We start from the raw sequence: 19873 nt of genomic DNA, 5'->3' as shown, positions 1-19873 counted from the left end.
GTTCTTCCTGGTGCTTAAAAGCCAAAAATGGGTGATTTAGATATGAAATAGACTCTGGGCTATCCCAAGCAAATCGAGACAGATGTGCAGAAGAGGTAGAAGGCAGAACAGCAAAACTACAGGATGACTGGGGACTAAAACTGGCCTCCTTGGACCTGTTTACGCCAGTGGAATGCCTCTTGAGAGGACGCAAAGAAACTTTGTAGCGCTCCAGACACTTCTTGCTAGGACTGGAATCATCAAATTCTGACAACATATGATGAGCACTAATAGAGACGCCTTTCCAGTGGCACTCTGTTGCAGCCTGGGGATGGTCTACAGGCTTGACGGAGCGGGGGAACTGCCTGTGGGAAAACCCCACCAGCCTCTCTTGGACCTCCAGCATGTCCTCTCCTCGGTGAGGAGCCAGACAGGAACCTTTGTCTAGGAGCACTGGTGGGATGGACAGCCACCTCCTAAACACTATCACTCTGCACTGGACTGATAATTTGCAGAATGCCTTTTTCCATCAAGGCCTTAAAAGAAGAGTCTAATTCCACCACTGCTCTTGCTAAAAAAAATTGAATTTCTGATTGAACTTCGAGGCTGGCAATGGCGTCAAGATTGAACTTCGAGGCTGGCAATGGCGTCAAGATTGGGAACCTGGAATAGGAGTAAGTGACATAGACACAGGAGGGCGCAACTTGCACAGGCTCTAAGCTAGCCATATTCTTGGCTCTAATAGCTGCCTTCCTTTTCCTGTCTTTATTCATTTTGTAAAGATGAGACCTAAAGACCTTCCCCTGCTTATTATCCCAGTCTTTACATTTTAAACAAGCAATGTCCTTCTTACTCCTACTCCCTATATTTTACACATTTTGTGTGAGTCATAGCAAGATTTCGCTAACCTAGTCTTGCAACCTTTAATGAAAAACCTAATGCTTGACAAGCTAGAGTCAGACATCCTGAATAAGTTAAGTTAACCAGGGTTAACCACCTAAATAACTTTTGTTCGCTACAATGAGATTAGAGTACTACACCAAAACTCTGGAAAACCACCCAAAAAATGACAAAGTTGCCTGCTGGATACCACCGATATTAGTTGAAAGCTAGCATAAAATGAATTAACACTCGGTCTAGTTGTTCCTCACAGCCCCAGAAAGTGGGTGGGGGCAGGTTACCTACACCTAAACAAATCCTGGTGCTACCGCAAATTTTGAATTTTTAGGCAACCATAGGTAGGAAGCTCTTCCCTAAGTAATTACTTGGTAAGTTACTTATATAAAATACAGTATTAATTTACAAATATATATAAACTAATAAGAAAATATATTGTTATTCTATATGAATACCTACCTTTGCATTTTCAAATGCTGGAACTCGCTGAGCAATTGCTGGCCAGACACAATTCTGAAAATAATCCTCATCCACTTCCAAATCATCTATGGGTGGTTCTTCAGCCTCTTTAGGTGACTGACCACAGAGGTACAAGCCACCTAAACCTTCTCGTCGGAAGTACGAGTGGTCAGGATTGATTACCAAGGGGCAATCTAACCCAGGACCATCAGGAGCTTTAATGCAATAAACGTAACGCTTTCTGGAAAGGACATTAAGAAGTTTGGAAGTTGAATAATGTAAGATAAAAAGCATATCATATGCTGCACTATCAATAAGTTTTTATAATGCAACCAAATAGTATACAGTTATACCTCAATCTTACGCAATTCGAGTTGAGTGAATTCACAACAGCGTGAACTTATCATTGGAACCTAACTAATTATCATACGCGAGGATTTCACAAACACGCACACATTTTTTACTCTTGGAGAAACTCTGCAAAGGTGTTAAATTTTTTTGAAATTTATAAGTTTTAAGCTTTTACGTGTAAATTAACCCTTTAATGCTGATTGGACGTATTAAACGTCGACAAAAATTGTCTGTCGGGTGCCGAACCGACGTACGAAACGTCAATGAAAAAAAGTTTGTAAAAAAATTCACGGAAAAATAGTTATAGGCCTACTACGCGAAAACTTTTGAATCACACGCCTTGGGGGATGCTGAGAGTTCACGGATCAAGCTGTTGTTTTGTTTACAATCGTTACCCAAGCGCGCAAGCACCAATTTCTTTCTTCTCGCACTAAAAAGCATCAGCAACACATCTCAGAAATTATTTCGTCACTTTGACATAATTTTTGCACCATTTTATTTTAGCTGTTACATAGAGTTTTATATATGAAAATGTCTGCAATTTCATGTAGAATACAACAAAAAAACTAAAGGTTGTAGCTTTTATCAGTTTTGAAATATTTTCACATAAATAACGATTAGTGCCAAAATTTCAACCTTCGGTCAACTTTGACTCGACTGAAGTGGTCGAAAACCGCAATTGTAAGCTAAAACTCTTACATTCTAGTAATATTCAGTCATTTATCTTCACTTTAAAACAAATTCGAAGTCTTCTAGAAAACAATAGTTATTTGATTTATATGGTGTAATTTTTGAAAAAAAACTTTTTTTTCTTCCTTCCCTACGCACGCTGATTCTCGGCCACAAATCTCCGAAATGCGTACGTCGCATTCTCCTAATATTTGCTCCTTTTCATATTAGGCATTTTATAGAGTTTCATATATGAAAATGTGCACAATTTCATGCAAAATACAACAGAAAATATTTTAAGGTTGTAGCTTTTCTCATTTTTGAAATATTTGCATATAAATCACAATAAATAAGAAAAAAACTATGTTCTGTCAACTTTGACTCAACCGAAATGGAAAACGCATTTGTAAGCTAAAACTCTTACAGTCTAGTAATATTCAGTCATTTATCTTCACTTTAAAACAAATTCTAAGTCTCTAGAATAATATTTAGATTTATGGTGAATTTTTGAAAAAAAATTTCCTTCCCTCCGCGCGCCGATTCTCGGCCGCAAATCTCCGAAATGCGTACGTCGCATTCTCCTAATATTTGCTCCTTTTCATATTAGGCATTTTATAGAGTTTCATATATGAAAATATGTGCAATTTCATGCAGAATAAAAAAAAATATTTGAAGGCTGTAGCTTTTCTCATTTTCGAAATATTTGCATATAAATCACAATATAGGAAAAAAACTACATTCAGTCAACTTTGACTCTACAAAAATGGTCAAAAAACGTAATTGTAAGCTAAAACTCTTACAGTCTAGTAATATTCAGTCATTTATCTTCATTTTAAAACAAATTCAAAGTCTCTAGCACAATATTTAGATTTATGGGGAATTTAAAAAAAAAACTTTTTTCTTCCCTCCGTGCGCCGATTCGCGGCCGCAAATCTCTGAAATGCGTACGTCGCATTCTCCTAATATTTGCTCCTTTTCATATTAGGTGTTTTATAGAGTTTCATATATGAAAATGTGCAAAATTTCATGCAGAATACAATAATAAATATTTGAAGGTTGTAGCTTCTCTCATTTTTGAAATATTTGCATATAAATCACGATAAATAGGAAAAAAACTACGTTCGGTCAACTTTGACTCAACCGAAATGGTAAAAAAAACGCAATTGTAAGCTAAAACTCTTACAGTTTAGTAATATTCAGTCATTTATCTTCACTTTAAAACAAATTCAAAGTCTCTAGAACAATATTTAGATTTATGGTGAATTTAAAAAAAAACGTTTTCCTTCCCTCCGCTCACCGATTCACGGCCGCAAATCTCCGAAATGCGTACGTCGCATTCTCCTAATGGTATTTGCTCCTTTTCATATTAGGCATTTTATAGAGTTTCATATATGAAAATGTGCGCAATTTCATGCAAAATACAACAACAAATATTTGAAAGTTGTAGCTTTTTTCATTTTTGAAATATTTGCATATAAAAAAAATATATATATAAAAATGTCGACATTCGGTCAAATTTGACTCGTCCGAAATGGTCGAAAACTGCAATTGTAAGCTAAAACTTTTACAGTATCGTAATATTCAAGCATTTGTTTTCATTTTGAAACAAATTGGAAGTCTCTAGAACAATATTTAGATTTACGGTGAATTTTAAAAAAAACCATTTTTTTACGTCCGCGCGTTACGAATTCATGCATCATTTTGTGATAATATTTTTTCTGTGTTGCTTTGATCGTTTTACAATGTGTTATATATCAAAATGATCGCAATTTAGTGTACAACACAATGAAAAAAAGTAACTCGTTAGCTTTAACCGTTTTCCGCACAGCGCGATTTGAATACAATTATATATGAAATTTTGTTTTTGCGCTATCATATATCGCATTATTTATATATGATAATGATATTTTTTAATTTCTGATGGTTGCATACTAAACTTCAGGCAATGAAAAAAAAAAGGAGCCAAAAATGAACTCTTAATCTTGAAAACTAAGCGCGCTGTGATTTTTTGAAAAAATTATTTATTCCGCTTCCGCGCTCACTCCCAGACCGGCCCGGCATACGGGAGACAATTTCGATTATACCGCTTCGGCGTAAGAGGGTTAATAAAAAAAACATTAGAATAGAAATTAATGGTTATTATACTGTTTGGTAGTTTCAGTAGTTGAAGAGAGATAATGGAAATTTATGGCTTACTGTGTGCTAGGAAAAAGTGATTGCTTGGCGATCGTTCCGTAGTCGGCAGTGGCTGATGTACACGAAGGTTGGAAGGGGCTGAATGTAAATTATCAGAAGTTTGGAGCCTTTTTTCTGTTTGAAATTGTTTTTTTTTTATTATTAGTTAATGGTTACTTAATGATTATTTGAAATGAGTACATGCAATACATTTAATAAAAAAAATGTGAATTAGATATCATAAAATATAAAATAAATCAGACTGCTATCATCGAAGCCAACAAATATGTATTTTCTAGAATTCTTCTTCTGATTTAATATTACGTATATGTTCATTATAGCTGTCAGTAACTCGGTATCTCCATTAGGTAAAGATAGAATAAAGAATAGAAATGAATGGTTATTATACTGTTTGGTAGTTTCATTAGTTGAAGAAAGATACTAATGAAAATTTATGGCTTACTGTGAGCTAGTTAAAGTGATTGCTTGGCGATCGTTCGGTACTCGTAAGAGCTGAATGTAAACAAACGATTGGAAGGTTTTTTTTGTTTGTTTGTGTATTATAGTTAATTATTAATTAATAATTATTTGAAATGAGTACATACTGATTATTTATACATTTTATTGGCAAATTCTAAGCTTTTAGCTTCTTAGGTTTAGATGTCAGAATCATAGACTAGGCTACAGTAGCAACTGCTAACATAGGCTAGGCTTATTGGTAAGGGACATATGCTAAAGTACTAATATATGCAGTAAAAATGGGGTTGAACATGCAGTTGAATGTTACTCAAGTATGTACAGTATTTTGCCTTTTTGGAGTCGTATTTCTTCCGTCGGATCGGCGTCGTAACCCTAGAACATGTGTTGTAGGCCTGGAAATATAATTTACTGGGGTGTTTTTGTAGGGCTTGGAACGGATTAGGCATTTTACATGTAAAATGCGGTTCAAGATACGAAAAACTCATGATATGAAGGCCGCCTCGGAATGGATTAATTTCGTATCTCGAGGTACCACACATGTAAAATACGGTTCAAGATACGAAAAACTCATGATACGTAGGCCGCCTCGGAACGGATTAATTTCGTATCTCGAGGTACCACTGTATTTTGCAACAAATTAGAAGTCTCTAGCACAATATTTCGATTTATGCTGAATTTATGGAAAAAAACATTTTCCTTAAGTCCACGCGGTAACTCTTCCGTAAAAAATCATAAATTTTTTTGTCCGATTGTCGTAATGTTTGCACCATTTGAAATTAGCCGTTACATAAAGTTTTATATATGAAAATGTGCGCAATTTTATGTAAAAGACAACAATAAACAACCTATGGTTGTAGCTTTATCAGTTATTAAATATTTTCATATAAATAACGGTAAGTGACAAAATTTCAACCTTTGGTCAACTTTGACTCAACCGAATGGTAAAAAAACGCAATTGTAAGCTAAAACTATTACATTCTAGCAATATTCAACCATTTATCTTTATTTTGCAACAAATTTGAAGTCTCTAGCACAATATTTCGATTTATGGTGAATTTATGAAAAAAAAACTTTTCCTTACGTACGCTCAGTAACTCTTCCGAAAAATCATAAATTTTTTGTCCGATTGTCGTAATGTTTGCACCATTTTAAATTAGCCATTACATCAAGTTTTATATATGAAAATGTGCACAATTTCATGTAGAAAACAACAAAAAACAACCCATGGTTGTAGCTTTTATCATTTTGAAATATTTTCATATAAATAACGATAAATAGAAAAAATTCGACCTTCGGTCAACTTTAACTCAACTGACATGGTCAAAAACTGCCATTGTAAGCAACAACACTTACAGTCTAGTAATATTCAATCAATTACCTTCATTTTGAAACAAACGGGAAGTCTCTAGCACAATATTTCGATTAATGGTGAATTTTTGAAAACTGCTTTTTTTTTACGTCCGCACGTTACGAATTCATGCATCATATTGTGATAATATTTTCTCTATGTTGCTTTCATCGTTTTAAAATTTGTTATATACCAAACATTGCAATTTAGTGTACAATACAACAAAAAAATAATTAACTCATTAGCTTTAACATTTTGCTTACAAAGCGATTTGTATACAATTATATATGAAAAAAATTTTTCGCACTGTCATATATATTACAATATTTATATATGATAATAATTTTTTTCAGTTCTGATCGTTGCATACTAAACTTTAGGCAATGGCAAAAAAAGGAGCCAAAAATTAACTCTTAATATTGAAAATTAAGCATGCTATGATTTTTTTTAAAAAACTTTTTTTCCGCTTCGGCGCTCACACGCGAACGCCACCGGCATACATGAGACACTTTCGGAAATACCAGCTTGGCGTTTAAGGGTTAAATAACATTAAATAATAAAAACAATAATTTCTCTCTCTCTCTCTGTCTTTTACTGAGATGAGAAAATTTCTATGGTACATAAAAATTTTTATGGTACATAAAATTTTTTTTGAAGTATGTGCATTTATTAACCCTTGATGGACAGACTGATTATTGTCGGGAGTAGTAATAACAGGTTTGAGGTGGTGGACAGATTGATCCTGTAGATAAACAATATTAAGTGCCATCGATTTGGAAAGAATCGGGTGGGAAAGAGGTGCCAATATTCTATAGCCCATAAATTCACTAATGGTAACTTTTACACTGGCTAAAATCAAGACTCGGCAACTCAGGACTTCAGTTCTCCCTACTTCAAGGGGGAATGTATTACGTCTCTGTCTCACATGACGTCTTTTTGTAAATTTGCTCGTAAATACGTATACCAAGGGGTTGCTGCTGTTTTTTGTTCTTGTCTTTTACAATAGTATGTCAGCTGTAAATGTAATTGTACAAAGAAAAGTGCAAAGAAATATTAGAAAAAACAAGTAAAAGTAAAAACAAGTTACTGAATCTTCGTTCTCGGTAAATTTACATAAATATTTTTTAACAAATATGCTAAGAATTTGTTACTGATTTTATTTCTTCTCTGTTTTAACTATAATTTTACAAAATAAAATAAAATTAATTATTAGAAAAAACATACATAAGTAGGTAAAATCTATGATTGTCTTGTAAAAGAGGACCCACAAGGGATTGTAAATAGTCATTTTCAACTTCTTGTGGAAGGTAAAGGAAAATCTTTTAGAATTTTTTTCTTTCTCCATGTACATTTGCTTATCTTTCTCTTTCCATTGATGTTTTTTTTTTTTTTTTGTAAATTGGCTGACCTCAAAGTTTACCCAGCCTAAGGAGCTGCATATAGATATATTTACCTATCCAGTAAGGGTTAATATTTTCAAATATTAATAATAATAAAAATGTAACAGTAATTACAAAATGTGTGATAGTACTTTAGAGAAATAACCTTTCCATTTCACTTTTAAGTTAGAACAACTCTTCTCTATCTCTCTCGCTCTCTCTCTTACTGAGATGAGAGGATTTTTATGGTACATCTACTATATGTTTGTTTATTAATATTTTCAAATAATAATAATAATAATAATATAACTGTAATAACAAAATGATGCTATAAAGAATTCTTTCCCTCATCTTTCTTTTTAATGCCACAGATGCTCAAAGTCCAGAGCTGTCAAATAGTAATGTGACAAGAAGGAGTGTTGACAGATTAGCAATCACTGATTTTTATGTAATTCTCTCTCTATCTCTGTCTCCATGTATGGAATCTTCACACACTCCTCTATTTTTACCAACCATTTATTTCATTTTTTAAGAATAATGTATTAAGCTAATTTTTAAAAGGGAATTACATTAACTTTAATTTCATTTAAAAGTTACACCACTCTCTCTCTCTCTCTCTCTCTCTCTCTCTCTCTCTCTCTCTCTCTCTCTCTCTCTCTCTCTCTCTCTCTCTCTCTCTCTCTGTAGTTAGCAGTAGCATAGATAACTTTTAATTGATCTTTTTTTACCTTAACCTTCTAGAACTATAAATACCTGTTCTAAAACAGACAAATAACTAAGAGTTGTATTAGTCCAAATAAAAAGCACTGTTTGCTCATGAAAAGGAATTTCAAAAACAAAGAGAAAGAGGCTGTGCCAAACTTATGCAATCATTTCCCTTGCATGAGGGGGTCTGGAACCTAACCTCGTGTAAGTTCAGGGTATTACTGTATACCTACATACTAACATGAGATGTCATAGAGCATACGATAAAGGTGTTACGACACTAAATTTTGTACTCACTTCATTTGATACTGGTTCTAACCTCTCTTCTATTGCTTTGTTTCCTAACAAAGTTACACTAAAATCGACTGTAATTGAATATAGAATTTAGGCCCAAGTCCAAGCACTGGCACCTATGAAGTCATTAATAGGTGAATTGACAATAAAGGGTTTGAAAGGTGTAATAGGAGTAAAACCTCGCATTTGCACTACAAATCAATTGTTAGGAAAGTTTGTGGAAAGTAAGACGGAAGAAAGAGAATACAAAAGGAGGTACAGTCAAAGAAACGAGAGGTTACAGCTAGGGACCAAAGGTATGCTGTGAAAAATCTTAGGTAATGCCTACAGTGCACCACATGAGGTGCATGGACGGCACTTCTCCTTTATGGGGATGTTACACTAGAAACAATTTTCAAACTGGAAAGCCAAATAACATGACATAAGTAAGAAATTAATGATAAAAATAAAATTTATAGCATAAAGAAAGACATAGATTTCACTTTAACAGTGACTAGCGCATGTGGAATGAAATCTAAAATTTAGGCTAAGTGCCAAGCTAGGGCCTATGAGGTCATTCAGTGCTGAAAAGTAAACTGAGAGCAAAAAAGTTATAAAGTTGTACTTATAACATGAAAACCTCACAGTTGCATTATGAAACAATTGTATGGAGAGGGTGAAAAATAAGATGGAAGAGAGAATATGAATGGAGGTAGTATAGTAAAAGGAATGTAAGGGGTTGAAAGCATGGAGATGAAGGGGACCTTCAGTAATGCCTGCAGTGCACCATGTAAGGCACACTGAGAACAATAACCCACTATGAACAAACTTATGCATGTGAACAACCACCTACCGGGGTTCAATGGGTATGGGTGTTCCCATGATTCCGCTGCCTTGCCCAATGCCAACCAAATTACCAATTTCTCCAGACCAAGCACCTGCAGCTAGTTAGACTAGTTGCTCGACAGTTGATAGTCTCGCTTCTCCACCATCTGGTAGAGTAACCTGCAAAGGATACCCATGAGGTGTCAGTACTCTATTGTTTTCAAATTCACTTTTTCTTTCAGAGTACAAAACAATCAATCACCTAAATGCTTCTAAAAATAAAATTAGCCGACTAAATGCTTCTAAAAATAAAATTAACCGCCTAAATGCTTCTAAAAATAAAATTAACCCTTTAACGCCGATTGGACGTATTAAATGTCAACGAAAACTGTCTGTCGGTTGCCGAACCGACATACGAAATGTCGGCGAAATTTTTTTTTTTAAATTCGCTTAAAAATAGTTATAGGCCTACTAGGCAAAAACTTTTGAATCACTCGCCTTGGGGGATGCTGGGAGTTCACAGATCAAGCTGCTGTTTTGCTTACAATCGTTACCCAGGCGTGCAAGCGCAAATTTCTTTCTTATCGCACTAAAAAGCATCAGCGACACATCTCAGAAATTATTTTGTCACTTTGACATAATTTTTGCACCATTTTATATTAGCCGTTACATATGAAAATATGCACAATTTCATGAAGAATACAACAATAAACAACTCATGGTTGTAGCTTTTATCAGTTTTGAAATATTTTTATATAAATAACGATAAATGCCAAAATTTCAACCTTCGGTCAACTTTGACTCTACCGAAATGGTCGAAAAATGCAATTGTAAGCTAAAACTCTTATATTCTAGTGATATTCAATCATTTAACTTCATTTTACAACAAATTGGAAGTCTTTAGCACAATATTTTGATTTATGGTGAATTTATGAAAAAAAACCTTTTTCCTTACGTCCGCGCGGTAACTCTTCCGAAAAAATCATAAATTTTTTCGTCCGATTGTCGTAATGTTTGCACAGTTTTATATTAGCCGTTACGTAAACTTTTATATATGGAAATGTGTGCAATTTCATGTAGAATACAACAAAAAACAACCCATGGTTGTAGCTTTTATCAGTTTTGAAATATTTTCATATAAATAACGATAAGTGCCAAAATTTCAACCTTTGGTCAACTTTGACTCGACCGAAATGGTCGAAAACCGCATTTGTAAGCTAAAACTCTTACATTCTAGAAATACTCAATCATTTACTTTCATTTTGCAACAAATTGGAAGTCTCTAGCACATTATTTCCATTTATGGTGAATTTTAGAAAAAACTTTCCTACGTCCGCGTGGTAACTGCCGAAAAAATCATAAATTTTTTCGTCCAATTGTCGTAATGTTTGCACAGTTTTATATAAGCCATTAAATAAAGTTTTATATATGAAAATGTGTGCAATTTCATGTAGAATACAACAACAAAACAACCCATGGTTTTAGCTTTTATCAGTTTTGAAATATTTTCATATAAATAACGATAAGTGCCAAAATATCAAACTTCGGTCAACTTTGACTCGACCGAAATGGTAAAAAAACGCAGTTGTAAGCTAAAACTCTTACATTCTAGTAATATTCAATCATTTACCTTTATTTTGCAACAAATTAGAAGTCTCTAGCACAATATTTCGATTTATGGTGAATTTATGAAAAAAAACATTTTCCTTACATCAACGCGGTAACTCTTCCGAAAAAAATCATAAATTTTTTCGTCTGATTGTCGTAATGTTTGCACCATTTTAAATTAGCCGTTACATAAAGTTTTATATATGAAAATGTGCGCAATATCATATAGAATACAACATTGGAAGTCTCAAGCACAATATTTTGATTTATGGTGAATTTATGAAAAAAACTTTTTCCTTATGTCCGCATGGTAACTCTTCCAAAAAAATCATAAATTTTTTCGTCCGATTGTTGTATGTTTGCACCATTTTTAATTTGCCGTTACATAAAGTTTTATATATGAAAATATGCACAATTTCATGTAAAATACAACTAAAAACAACCCATGGTTGTAGCTTTTATCATTTTGAAATATTTTCATATAAATAACGATAAATAGAATAAATTCGACCTTCGGTCAACTTTAACTCGACCGAAATGGTCGAAAACTGCAATTGTAAGCTACAACACTTATAGTCTAGTAATATTCAATCAATTACCTTCATTTTGAAACAAACAGGAAGTCTCTAGCACATTATTTTGATTTATAGTGAATTTTTTAAAACAGCTTTTTTTTATGTCGGCGCATTACGAATTCATGCATCGTATTGTGATAATATTTTCTCTGTGTTGCTTTCATCGTTTTACAATTTTTTATATACCAAAATCATTGCAATTTAGTGTACAATACAATGAAAAAATAATTAACTCATTAGCTTCAACCGTTTTGCTCACAGCACGATTTGTATACAATTACATATGAAATTTTTTTTCCGCGCTGTCATATATTCCAATATTTATGTATGATAATGATTTTTTTTTCATTTCTGCGTTTAAGGGTTAATCACCTAAATCCTTCTAAAAATAAAATTAATCACCTAAATGCTTCTAAAAATAAAATTAATCACCTAAATGGCTCTAAAAATAAAGTATTTTACTTTTGAACTGCAAATATAAAATATTTGCGTACATTAAATTCCAACTTTATGGAAAACCTTTTATGCTGATTCTGCCATTATTGGAAGGAAAGACTGACTAATCACTTATGAAAGCACAAAAGTTATGAAGATCCCCTGTCTTACTTGCATAACAGGGATGGAGGGATGAATCTAACAATTTTTCAGAATTTCTATTTGTAACTGTTTAGAAGTTGAGAGTTAGGAACAACTATACAGCATATAGTTTATACTGCAGTTTACAATTTGATATGTTCAATGCTCACACAAAGAACTAGAGAAAAACATTACTTAACCTTTTACAATTTACTTTAGTAGTATACTACAATGACCTGACTTTCTACCTTACCAATATCAGTACGTATACATTTTGACTTCAAATCAAAATATGAAAGGTTATGCTTAACAAATCCTCTAAATATCCTCAAAATAAAACACTGCCTTCCATGCAAGAAACTGCATTCCCTTGGAAGACATCTAATATCTACAGGAACATGACAGTGAGGCGTATTATAAAGAAATAAATGTTGGTATTTCCGAATGCTATAATAATATTACCTCTACTCTTCTGATGTTCTTTAAGGACAAGTTTCCGATGCCTTCTGTCACAATATCATCAAGAACTTCACAGTTAAGTCCAGTAACCTTTCCAGTCACAAATTCCGTGCCAAGAGAGACAGCTTTTCTTCTTAAGCAGCACAAAAAACTCCAAGGGTCAAACCTGTCAATGATACACACACCATCAACACAGAAAAAGTAAGTGCTTCAAATACATAACACAATACTGAGATATGGGATCTTAATTACAGATAGCCCCTTCAAAATCACTAAAGAAAAGTGTTCAGAGATCACCAACCTCCACCACTGCTGAGCAAGTCCCCACCTCAAAAGTTCCTTGTCTTGAAAATTAACATTCCTATTTAATGAAAAATATTATCTTTTGGTCAAATTTTGCAAAATCTATATCTACGGTCATTTTTGTAGTCATCCTCCTAATGTAGAGACAAACAAAATGAACCACAAAATATGACTTACAGGGCAGAGATAAAAACAGCAAACACCTCAAACCTAATCTAACACAAACGTTCTGAAATAATTCAATAGAAAAAAATAAAGGATAACCTTCAATAAGTTTATAAAAGTCAATTAAACTGGCCTTATGTCAACAGGGCAAATTAATGACTTATCAATACACCTTGCAATGTCTTTTTTTTTTTTCTTCTATGTAGGTTCTAGTCACTAGTTGTGACTTCACTCCTTAGAGGAAACAAAGTTGAATAGGACAAACTGAATCAATGAAAAGACCAAAATGTGAATGTCAGTTGATAACTTCAAAAAGATTTTGAAGGCAATCAACATGCAATTTAATGAAAACTTGGTTCCCTTACCTGTATTACCCTTGGAAGTACAGTACGTACAGGCAGTCCCCGGCTATCGGCGGGGGTTCTGTTCTCAGCAGAGTATGTACTGATAGCGAAAACCGCCATTAACTGAAACTCGGTTATTTATGGCACTTATGGCACCGATATCTGGTTAATGGCGTCTCTGCTAGGTATGTTATGGCACCATAAATCGCCGATTGTCTATACAACTGGGTTACCATTGACCAAATCCACTGATAACTGGGGACTGCATGTATTAATTATAAAACTAATTTATTTAATACCTTTACATAGTATCTATTTATTCCAATTAAGTTTAGATATCTATTATTTTGTACTACTTTCTCTACACACACTTTCTTGACAATTCAAGTACATACTGTTTACAGACAGTAAAAAACACCATGTCTGTACAGTATGTATGTAATGTACATTCAAAATACTTTTTAAAATGACTTTTATAATAATATAACAAATTAAATTTTTTTAAATCAATTTGTTGTATTTTTCATAGCTAACAAACCTGAGGACTTAACAATAGGATAATCTTGCTCCAGCTGGAAACTGGTTAAAAACAATCAAAGATTGTAAAGCAATGAATTTGTGGCATCTGGCAACTCGTGCGTATACGAGGTGGAAGCTGGTCATCAACCAGGCATATAACCCTGTGACGCTTCAGTCTTTCCCCCAACCCAGGAAAAGAGATAGGGACGGCTGGAGGTGGGCAGTTAATGTTAAGATCTCAGGTTTGTTAGTTATGAAAAATACAAATTGATAAAAAATTTGTCATTTGTTCGTACGCAGACCAAACCTTCAGTCTTAACAATAGGATAGACTTATACTTAGAGGGAGGTTCAAGTACCCTAAACCAGCTGGGAGTTTAATCAACCTGACACCCCTTCTAGAAGGACAAGTTCTAAAGAAGGGGGTCAAAGTCGTGAGAGAATAGACAATTGGATATCTAAAAACTCAGCCGTCTGAGTTGAAACACAATATATATGACCAGATTCACTGCATTCCAGGAAAAGAAAACTCTGCATGTTCAAGCAACAAACCATACAAGCCACAGAGGTTTGTCACAACTCCTCGCTCTTCTTGCTAGAGAGAGGAGCACTTGCTACTGAATAACCGATTTGTCTATTGTATAGTAACAATACAAAACCACCAGTATGACCACCCTACTCACCTGTATCAGACCAGTCCCCGCATATGACATGTTTATTCTTCGACCCGCTAGTAGGAAGAAGAAAGGAAAAGAGAAAGAAAGAGGCCAGCCAACTCACTCATACTCTCTTCCACACCATCATCTTAGGTAAGATACAAACTGTCCCGCCAGGGGCACTGGGATGAATTACACAACTTGTTGGGCAGCCACCACCGGACCTAAGGAAAAAGTGTCCAAAGACCTGTGGACAACGTCCTTTAGGTAAAAGGAAGTGAACATGGACTGATGTAGCCAAGAATCAGCACTCAAAATTCTATGAACAGACAAAGTTTCTCTTAAATGCAAGAGAGGAACTTATACCTCTGATGTCATGTGTTCTAGCCTGCACAGACTCAGTGACAAAACCAGCATGTGACCAGTAAGCCTATTTAATCGTCCACGTAACCAGAATGAAAGTGTTCTTGGATGCTTCCCTTCTGGACTGGCCTGTGCTAACAAAAAGTCTACAGCACCTAGGACTTAGGTGATGAGTCCTCCTCAGATAGTATCAGTGTTCTGACGGGCAAAGCAAGAGCTTTTGTTGGTGGATTGTTGTCCACAAAAGTTATTCAGTGAGGGAATGGAAAACAAGGCAAATCTGCCATCATGCACCGAGGGATTCTGAATCTTAGCCACAAATTCCGGGACAAATTCGAAGGCCACAGACCCCCAACCCCTTGTGTGTTTAACATCATAACTCAGGCCATGAAGCTCCCCAACTATTTTCGAAGAAGCCAAGGCCAATGGAAAACTGTCTTTAGAGTCAGATTTCTGTCCTAAGACTGATGTAATGGCTCGAATGGAGCTCGAGTGAGACTTCTCAGGACTAGAAAAAGATCCCACACAGGAGGCTTCAGTTCTCTTGGAGAACAGGACTGTTCGAAACTCCTGAACAAGGAAATTTTGCAGGATGAAGAGATGTCCATGCCTTTCAGGTGCAAATCCAAGCCCAAGGCTGCTCTGCAGTCTCTGATAGCTGAAACAAAAAGACCTTACTCAACCCTGAGGAAGATCAGAAAATCTGCTATCTGCTGAACAGAAGCTCTGAGTGGAGAGAAACTGCATCAACGACACCAATCACAGCAGACTGCCCATTTCCCCTGGTAAACTGCTGACGAAGATTACCTGAGACAGCCGGACATCTGGCACGCAGCCTTTCTAGAAAAACCTCTCCTCCAGAGGTTAGATACTTTGCGTCTCCAGCAGCCATAAAGAGACAAGGGACTCTATTGATTCATGAGTTGAAACCTTTTCCAACTATGGGTTTGGCAAAGGAGCCTGTTGCCATGGGGGAATTTCTTCCTTGGAACCTCTGACAGAAGGGACAAAATGGTTCAAGAAACTACTCCACTTGAGGCCACAGAGGTGCCACCAAGGTCATCCTGAGATTTCGAGAAGTCATTACTCTGTTCAGAACTTGACGGATCAGGCAAAATAGAGGGAAGGATTACACCTCAAGATTGTCCCATGGATGCTGCAAGGCATCATCTGCTAGAGCAAGAGGATCTGGGACCACTGAAGAGTAAACCTCCAGCTTCCTGTTGCAGCAAGTAGCAAAGAGGTCTAGCATAGGCCTTACCCAAACGTGAAAAAGCCTGTCCACCACATCCTGATGCACAGACCACTCTGTGGCCAGGATTTGGTTCTGACGACTCAGCTTGTCGGCCACCACATTCCTCTTGCTTGGAATGTACCTGGCGGAGAGCTCCACCGAATTGTCGATTGCCCACTGGTGCAGCTCGACTGTCATTGAATGGAGGCTACCATCATGGTGTTTGTTTCTTTCTTTGTATGGTGCTTTTGCATTACAAGGAATCAGTGGTTATTCAGCAACCATGTCGAAAGTGAACTTCTATCACTAGAAATAGTACACATCTCTCCCTCCTCAATGGAATGCCCGAGAATCGAACTCACGGCCACTGAGGTGGCACACCAATACCATACCGACCACACCACTGAGGCACTTACCACCATGGTGTTGTCTAACATCAGCACAATGCAATGAACTCTCTACCCTCTCCCAGAACTCCTGCAGACCTAGGAAAGCTCCTTTCAACACCAAAATGTTGACATGAAGCAGCCTGTCCTGTCCTCCACACTCCAAACACCCGAGGCAAGATCTTCCAGATGAGCACCCCAACCATCAACAGAGGGATCCAAAAACAAGAGAAAGTCTGGAGTGGGTGAACGCAGAGAGACTCCCACCTGAGCTTCTGGTCGTTTGTCCACCAACAAAGGTCTTTCCTCACCTCTTCTGACAGGAACTCTCTGCAGAGGGGAATCTCCCACTGGAGACCAGAAGTCCTTCAGTCTCCCATGTAGAGAGCGAACATGAAGGCAACCATGAGCGTGCCACCAACTGGAACTTCTCCAACCTCTGGTATGACAGAAAAACCCTGGACGCTGCTGTATCTATATCATACACAGATAGGGAGCTCTCTGGCTGGAAACCAGATTGGACTTCGCCAGATTTGCTACTATGCCTAGCTCCCAATAAAACTGAAGAAGGCAAACCCTGTCTTGAAGTAGTTTCTCCCTGGAGCTTGCCAAGACCAGCCAGTCATTGAGGTATCTCAACAGGTGAATCCCTTGAGCATGAGCCCATGTTGAGACTGGCAAAGACCCTTGTGAACACCTGAGGGGCCATAGTCAATCTGAAGCAAAGGACCTTGAATTGAAAGACTTGCTCTCCCCAGAATGAAGCGAAGGAACTTCCTGGCTGAAGGTAGATTAGAATCTGAAAGTAAACATCCTTCAAGTCTATTGACACCAAGAAGTCTTTGTCTCTTATTGCTGCCAAAACTGTCTAGGGTGTCTCCTTCCTAAACCTTGTCTTCCTTACAAAGTGATTCAGTGGGGAAAGGTCAATCACTGGTCTTCAGTCACCTGTAGCCTTTAGAACCAAGAAAATCCAACTGTAAAACCCCAGTGCAGATGACGCACTTCTTCCTCCCAAAGAGCCAGGTATTTTGGAAATCCATGAGCATAGGTCAGATTGAGAAGGGGTCTGTTCGAGAGAGGAGATAAGTCAAAGGGTAGTAGATACCCCACCTAAAGAGGCATCTACTACCCACTTCTCTGCTCCATGCAACTGCCATTTGGCCCAGTGGCCCACCAGGCATCCCCCTACCCTTGGCAACAGAGAGGGAGGTGCCCACTCTACCGACAACCCCCTCTGCCCCTTCCTCTAGAGCCTCTCCCATCCTTGTAGGGGTGAGATTGAAAGGGACGCTATTGCTGTCTTGACTTTGATGAAGAAGCAGACTGAAAGGCTCTCACAGAAGTCGAACGCCTGGTCAACTTGACAGGAGGAGACTGTCTTGTCTGCCATTGGGGAGGGGGAGGATGAGAACGAGCCCCCGATTTAGGTTGCCTGATGTACTAAGCCATCTTTGGTATTCGGTTGCTGCCAGTTGACCACATCTCCTAAATGAAATTCTTGGAAATAGAAGCTATAACTCAAGGAGATACCTGTTTCAAAGCGCCGACAAGGACTTTGACTCTACTGACCCTGCCACCTTTGACAAGGCCACATCTCTCCTAGCCAGGAGGTTGCCCCACAAAAGCACTAAGATGGTCTTGATAGGAAATGGCCTTAGCCCAAACTGCAATAGCCTCACAAAGGAAGAAGAACTGACTGAACCTCCCTCACCTCGATCCGACGCTAACCTGGCTACTGCAATGGACAACAAGTCCAACCAGGACACGGTCTGGAAGATGGTAGAAGCAGTAGCCTTCATATCCAAGGCCTCTACGTAGTGACAAAAATTATGGCCCTTCACACCCAACCTGATCCAGGGTCAAACCAGGCTTAAGATGGATGAATTCGAATTAAGGTGATGGCATCAGCTGAACCACATTGGTGGAATAATACTTCCTATGCCGCATGACAGGAGGAGGAAGGAACTTTGAGGACCTATTGGAGTGCAGAGAGCCATTTCCGTCCGAAACCAAGGCATTAACACACTGCAAGATAGAATGAGCATGCCCCAACAAGGGAAGCTCAAATGAAGCCTTAGTATCTTGACTTGGACCTAGCAAGGCCTCTATACCCCTAGGGGTCAGGGGTCATTCTACACCCAAGATTACTGAACTTACAAATGAGATCAACAACCTGTGAGAAAGAAGACAGAAACTTCTGGCCTTCTCCCTCCTCTGGTTCTGACTAAGGAGACCGACGACACAACGAAAGAGGCTTGGAAGGATCCTCATCATTCCCAAAAGGCAATGGAGAGGTTCCCCTAGGAAGCCAGCCATCATACCTCCCACTGGTTGGAGTGGAGTCCCTAACTACTGAAGATCCTCAAACAGAGGGCTCCAGAACATGGCAATGCGAAGAAAACCCATACATAGTTTCAGCTAAACCATGTGTGCACTTGTGTGACAAACCGCATACATGTTTGTGGGATGAATTTATGTACATGGACGGTGTGACGAGTCAAGTACACGGCCATGTGACGACATGAGCAGTCTTGAGACTGGGACAACACCTAAGTTGAACTTCCTGAAGGAGACTGATTCCTAAGATCTTGGTCTTTGAAAGGTGAACAAGAAACACATCCACAGACCATAGTCGTTTCACGTTCTCGACCGTCAACCACAACACGTTTGCAGAGAAAAGAATCTTTGGAAGGTGCAGGAGACACTGTTGTAGCAGGCACCTTTGACCTCTTAATGGGAGCCTTATCATCTTTACGACGATTGGAACAGGTACAGGAGATTGAGATGCTGAGATGGAAGGCTTAAACTTCCATGGTCACTTACATGAACGTGTAAGGGAGAGTACAAGGCTGTGTAGAGAAGTTCAGTGAACCACTCCTCTCACTCGCAGAAACGAAGCCACAAAGTCCATAATTCTCCAATGTTTGACTCGAGGGCAAAGAGGGGGGGGAGAAGGAGATGGAGGAGAGAGCTTACTCCCTCTACGACGTCTCTTGCTACAAGGAGAAGAAGAATTACTCCTTCTACAACTCTTCTTGCCAAAGAAAGCAGAATACCTCGCTCAAAAAACAGAGTCCAGTAATGTCTCCAGTGGCTCAGCAAGTGGTTGTGATCACGTCATAGGAGAAGACGGAGATGATGTT

General features: G+C 37.4%; 1 protein-coding gene and 2 long non-coding RNA genes across 4 annotated transcripts in view; 1 reads left to right on the top strand and 2 right to left on the bottom strand.

Moving 5' to 3' along the window:
* LOC135224458 (uncharacterized) overlaps window positions 1–19873 on the top strand; it is a 335859-nt gene that overhangs the window by 94855 nt on the left and 221131 nt on the right. The gene's annotated exons all lie outside the window — the stretch shown is intronic.
* Window positions 1300–9663, bottom strand: LOC135225076 (FAD-dependent oxidoreductase domain-containing protein 1-like; the record flags this gene model as incomplete). Its single annotated transcript, XM_064264337.1, has 2 exons — window positions 1300–1576; window positions 9569–9663. Coding segments are annotated over 2 exons (357 nt in total), but the record flags the coding sequence as incomplete, so codon positions are not given.
* Window positions 9702–19873, bottom strand: part of LOC135224986 (uncharacterized) — a 52084-nt gene continuing 41912 nt past the window's right edge. The window contains exons 2-3 of the long non-coding RNA XR_010316858.1: window positions 12762–12924; window positions 9702–9720 (exon numbers count right to left, since the gene is read on the bottom strand). This is a non-coding gene — a long non-coding RNA (uncharacterized LOC135224986). The remainder of the gene's footprint in view (window positions 9721–12761; window positions 12925–19873) is intronic.

The sequence above is a fragment of the Macrobrachium nipponense genome, chromosome 12, assembly GCF_015104395.2.
Source record: "Macrobrachium nipponense isolate FS-2020 chromosome 12, ASM1510439v2, whole genome shotgun sequence".
Lineage (NCBI taxonomy): Eukaryota > Metazoa > Arthropoda > Malacostraca > Decapoda > Palaemonidae > Macrobrachium > Macrobrachium nipponense.
This window is presented reverse-complemented; position numbering and strand designations above follow the sequence as displayed.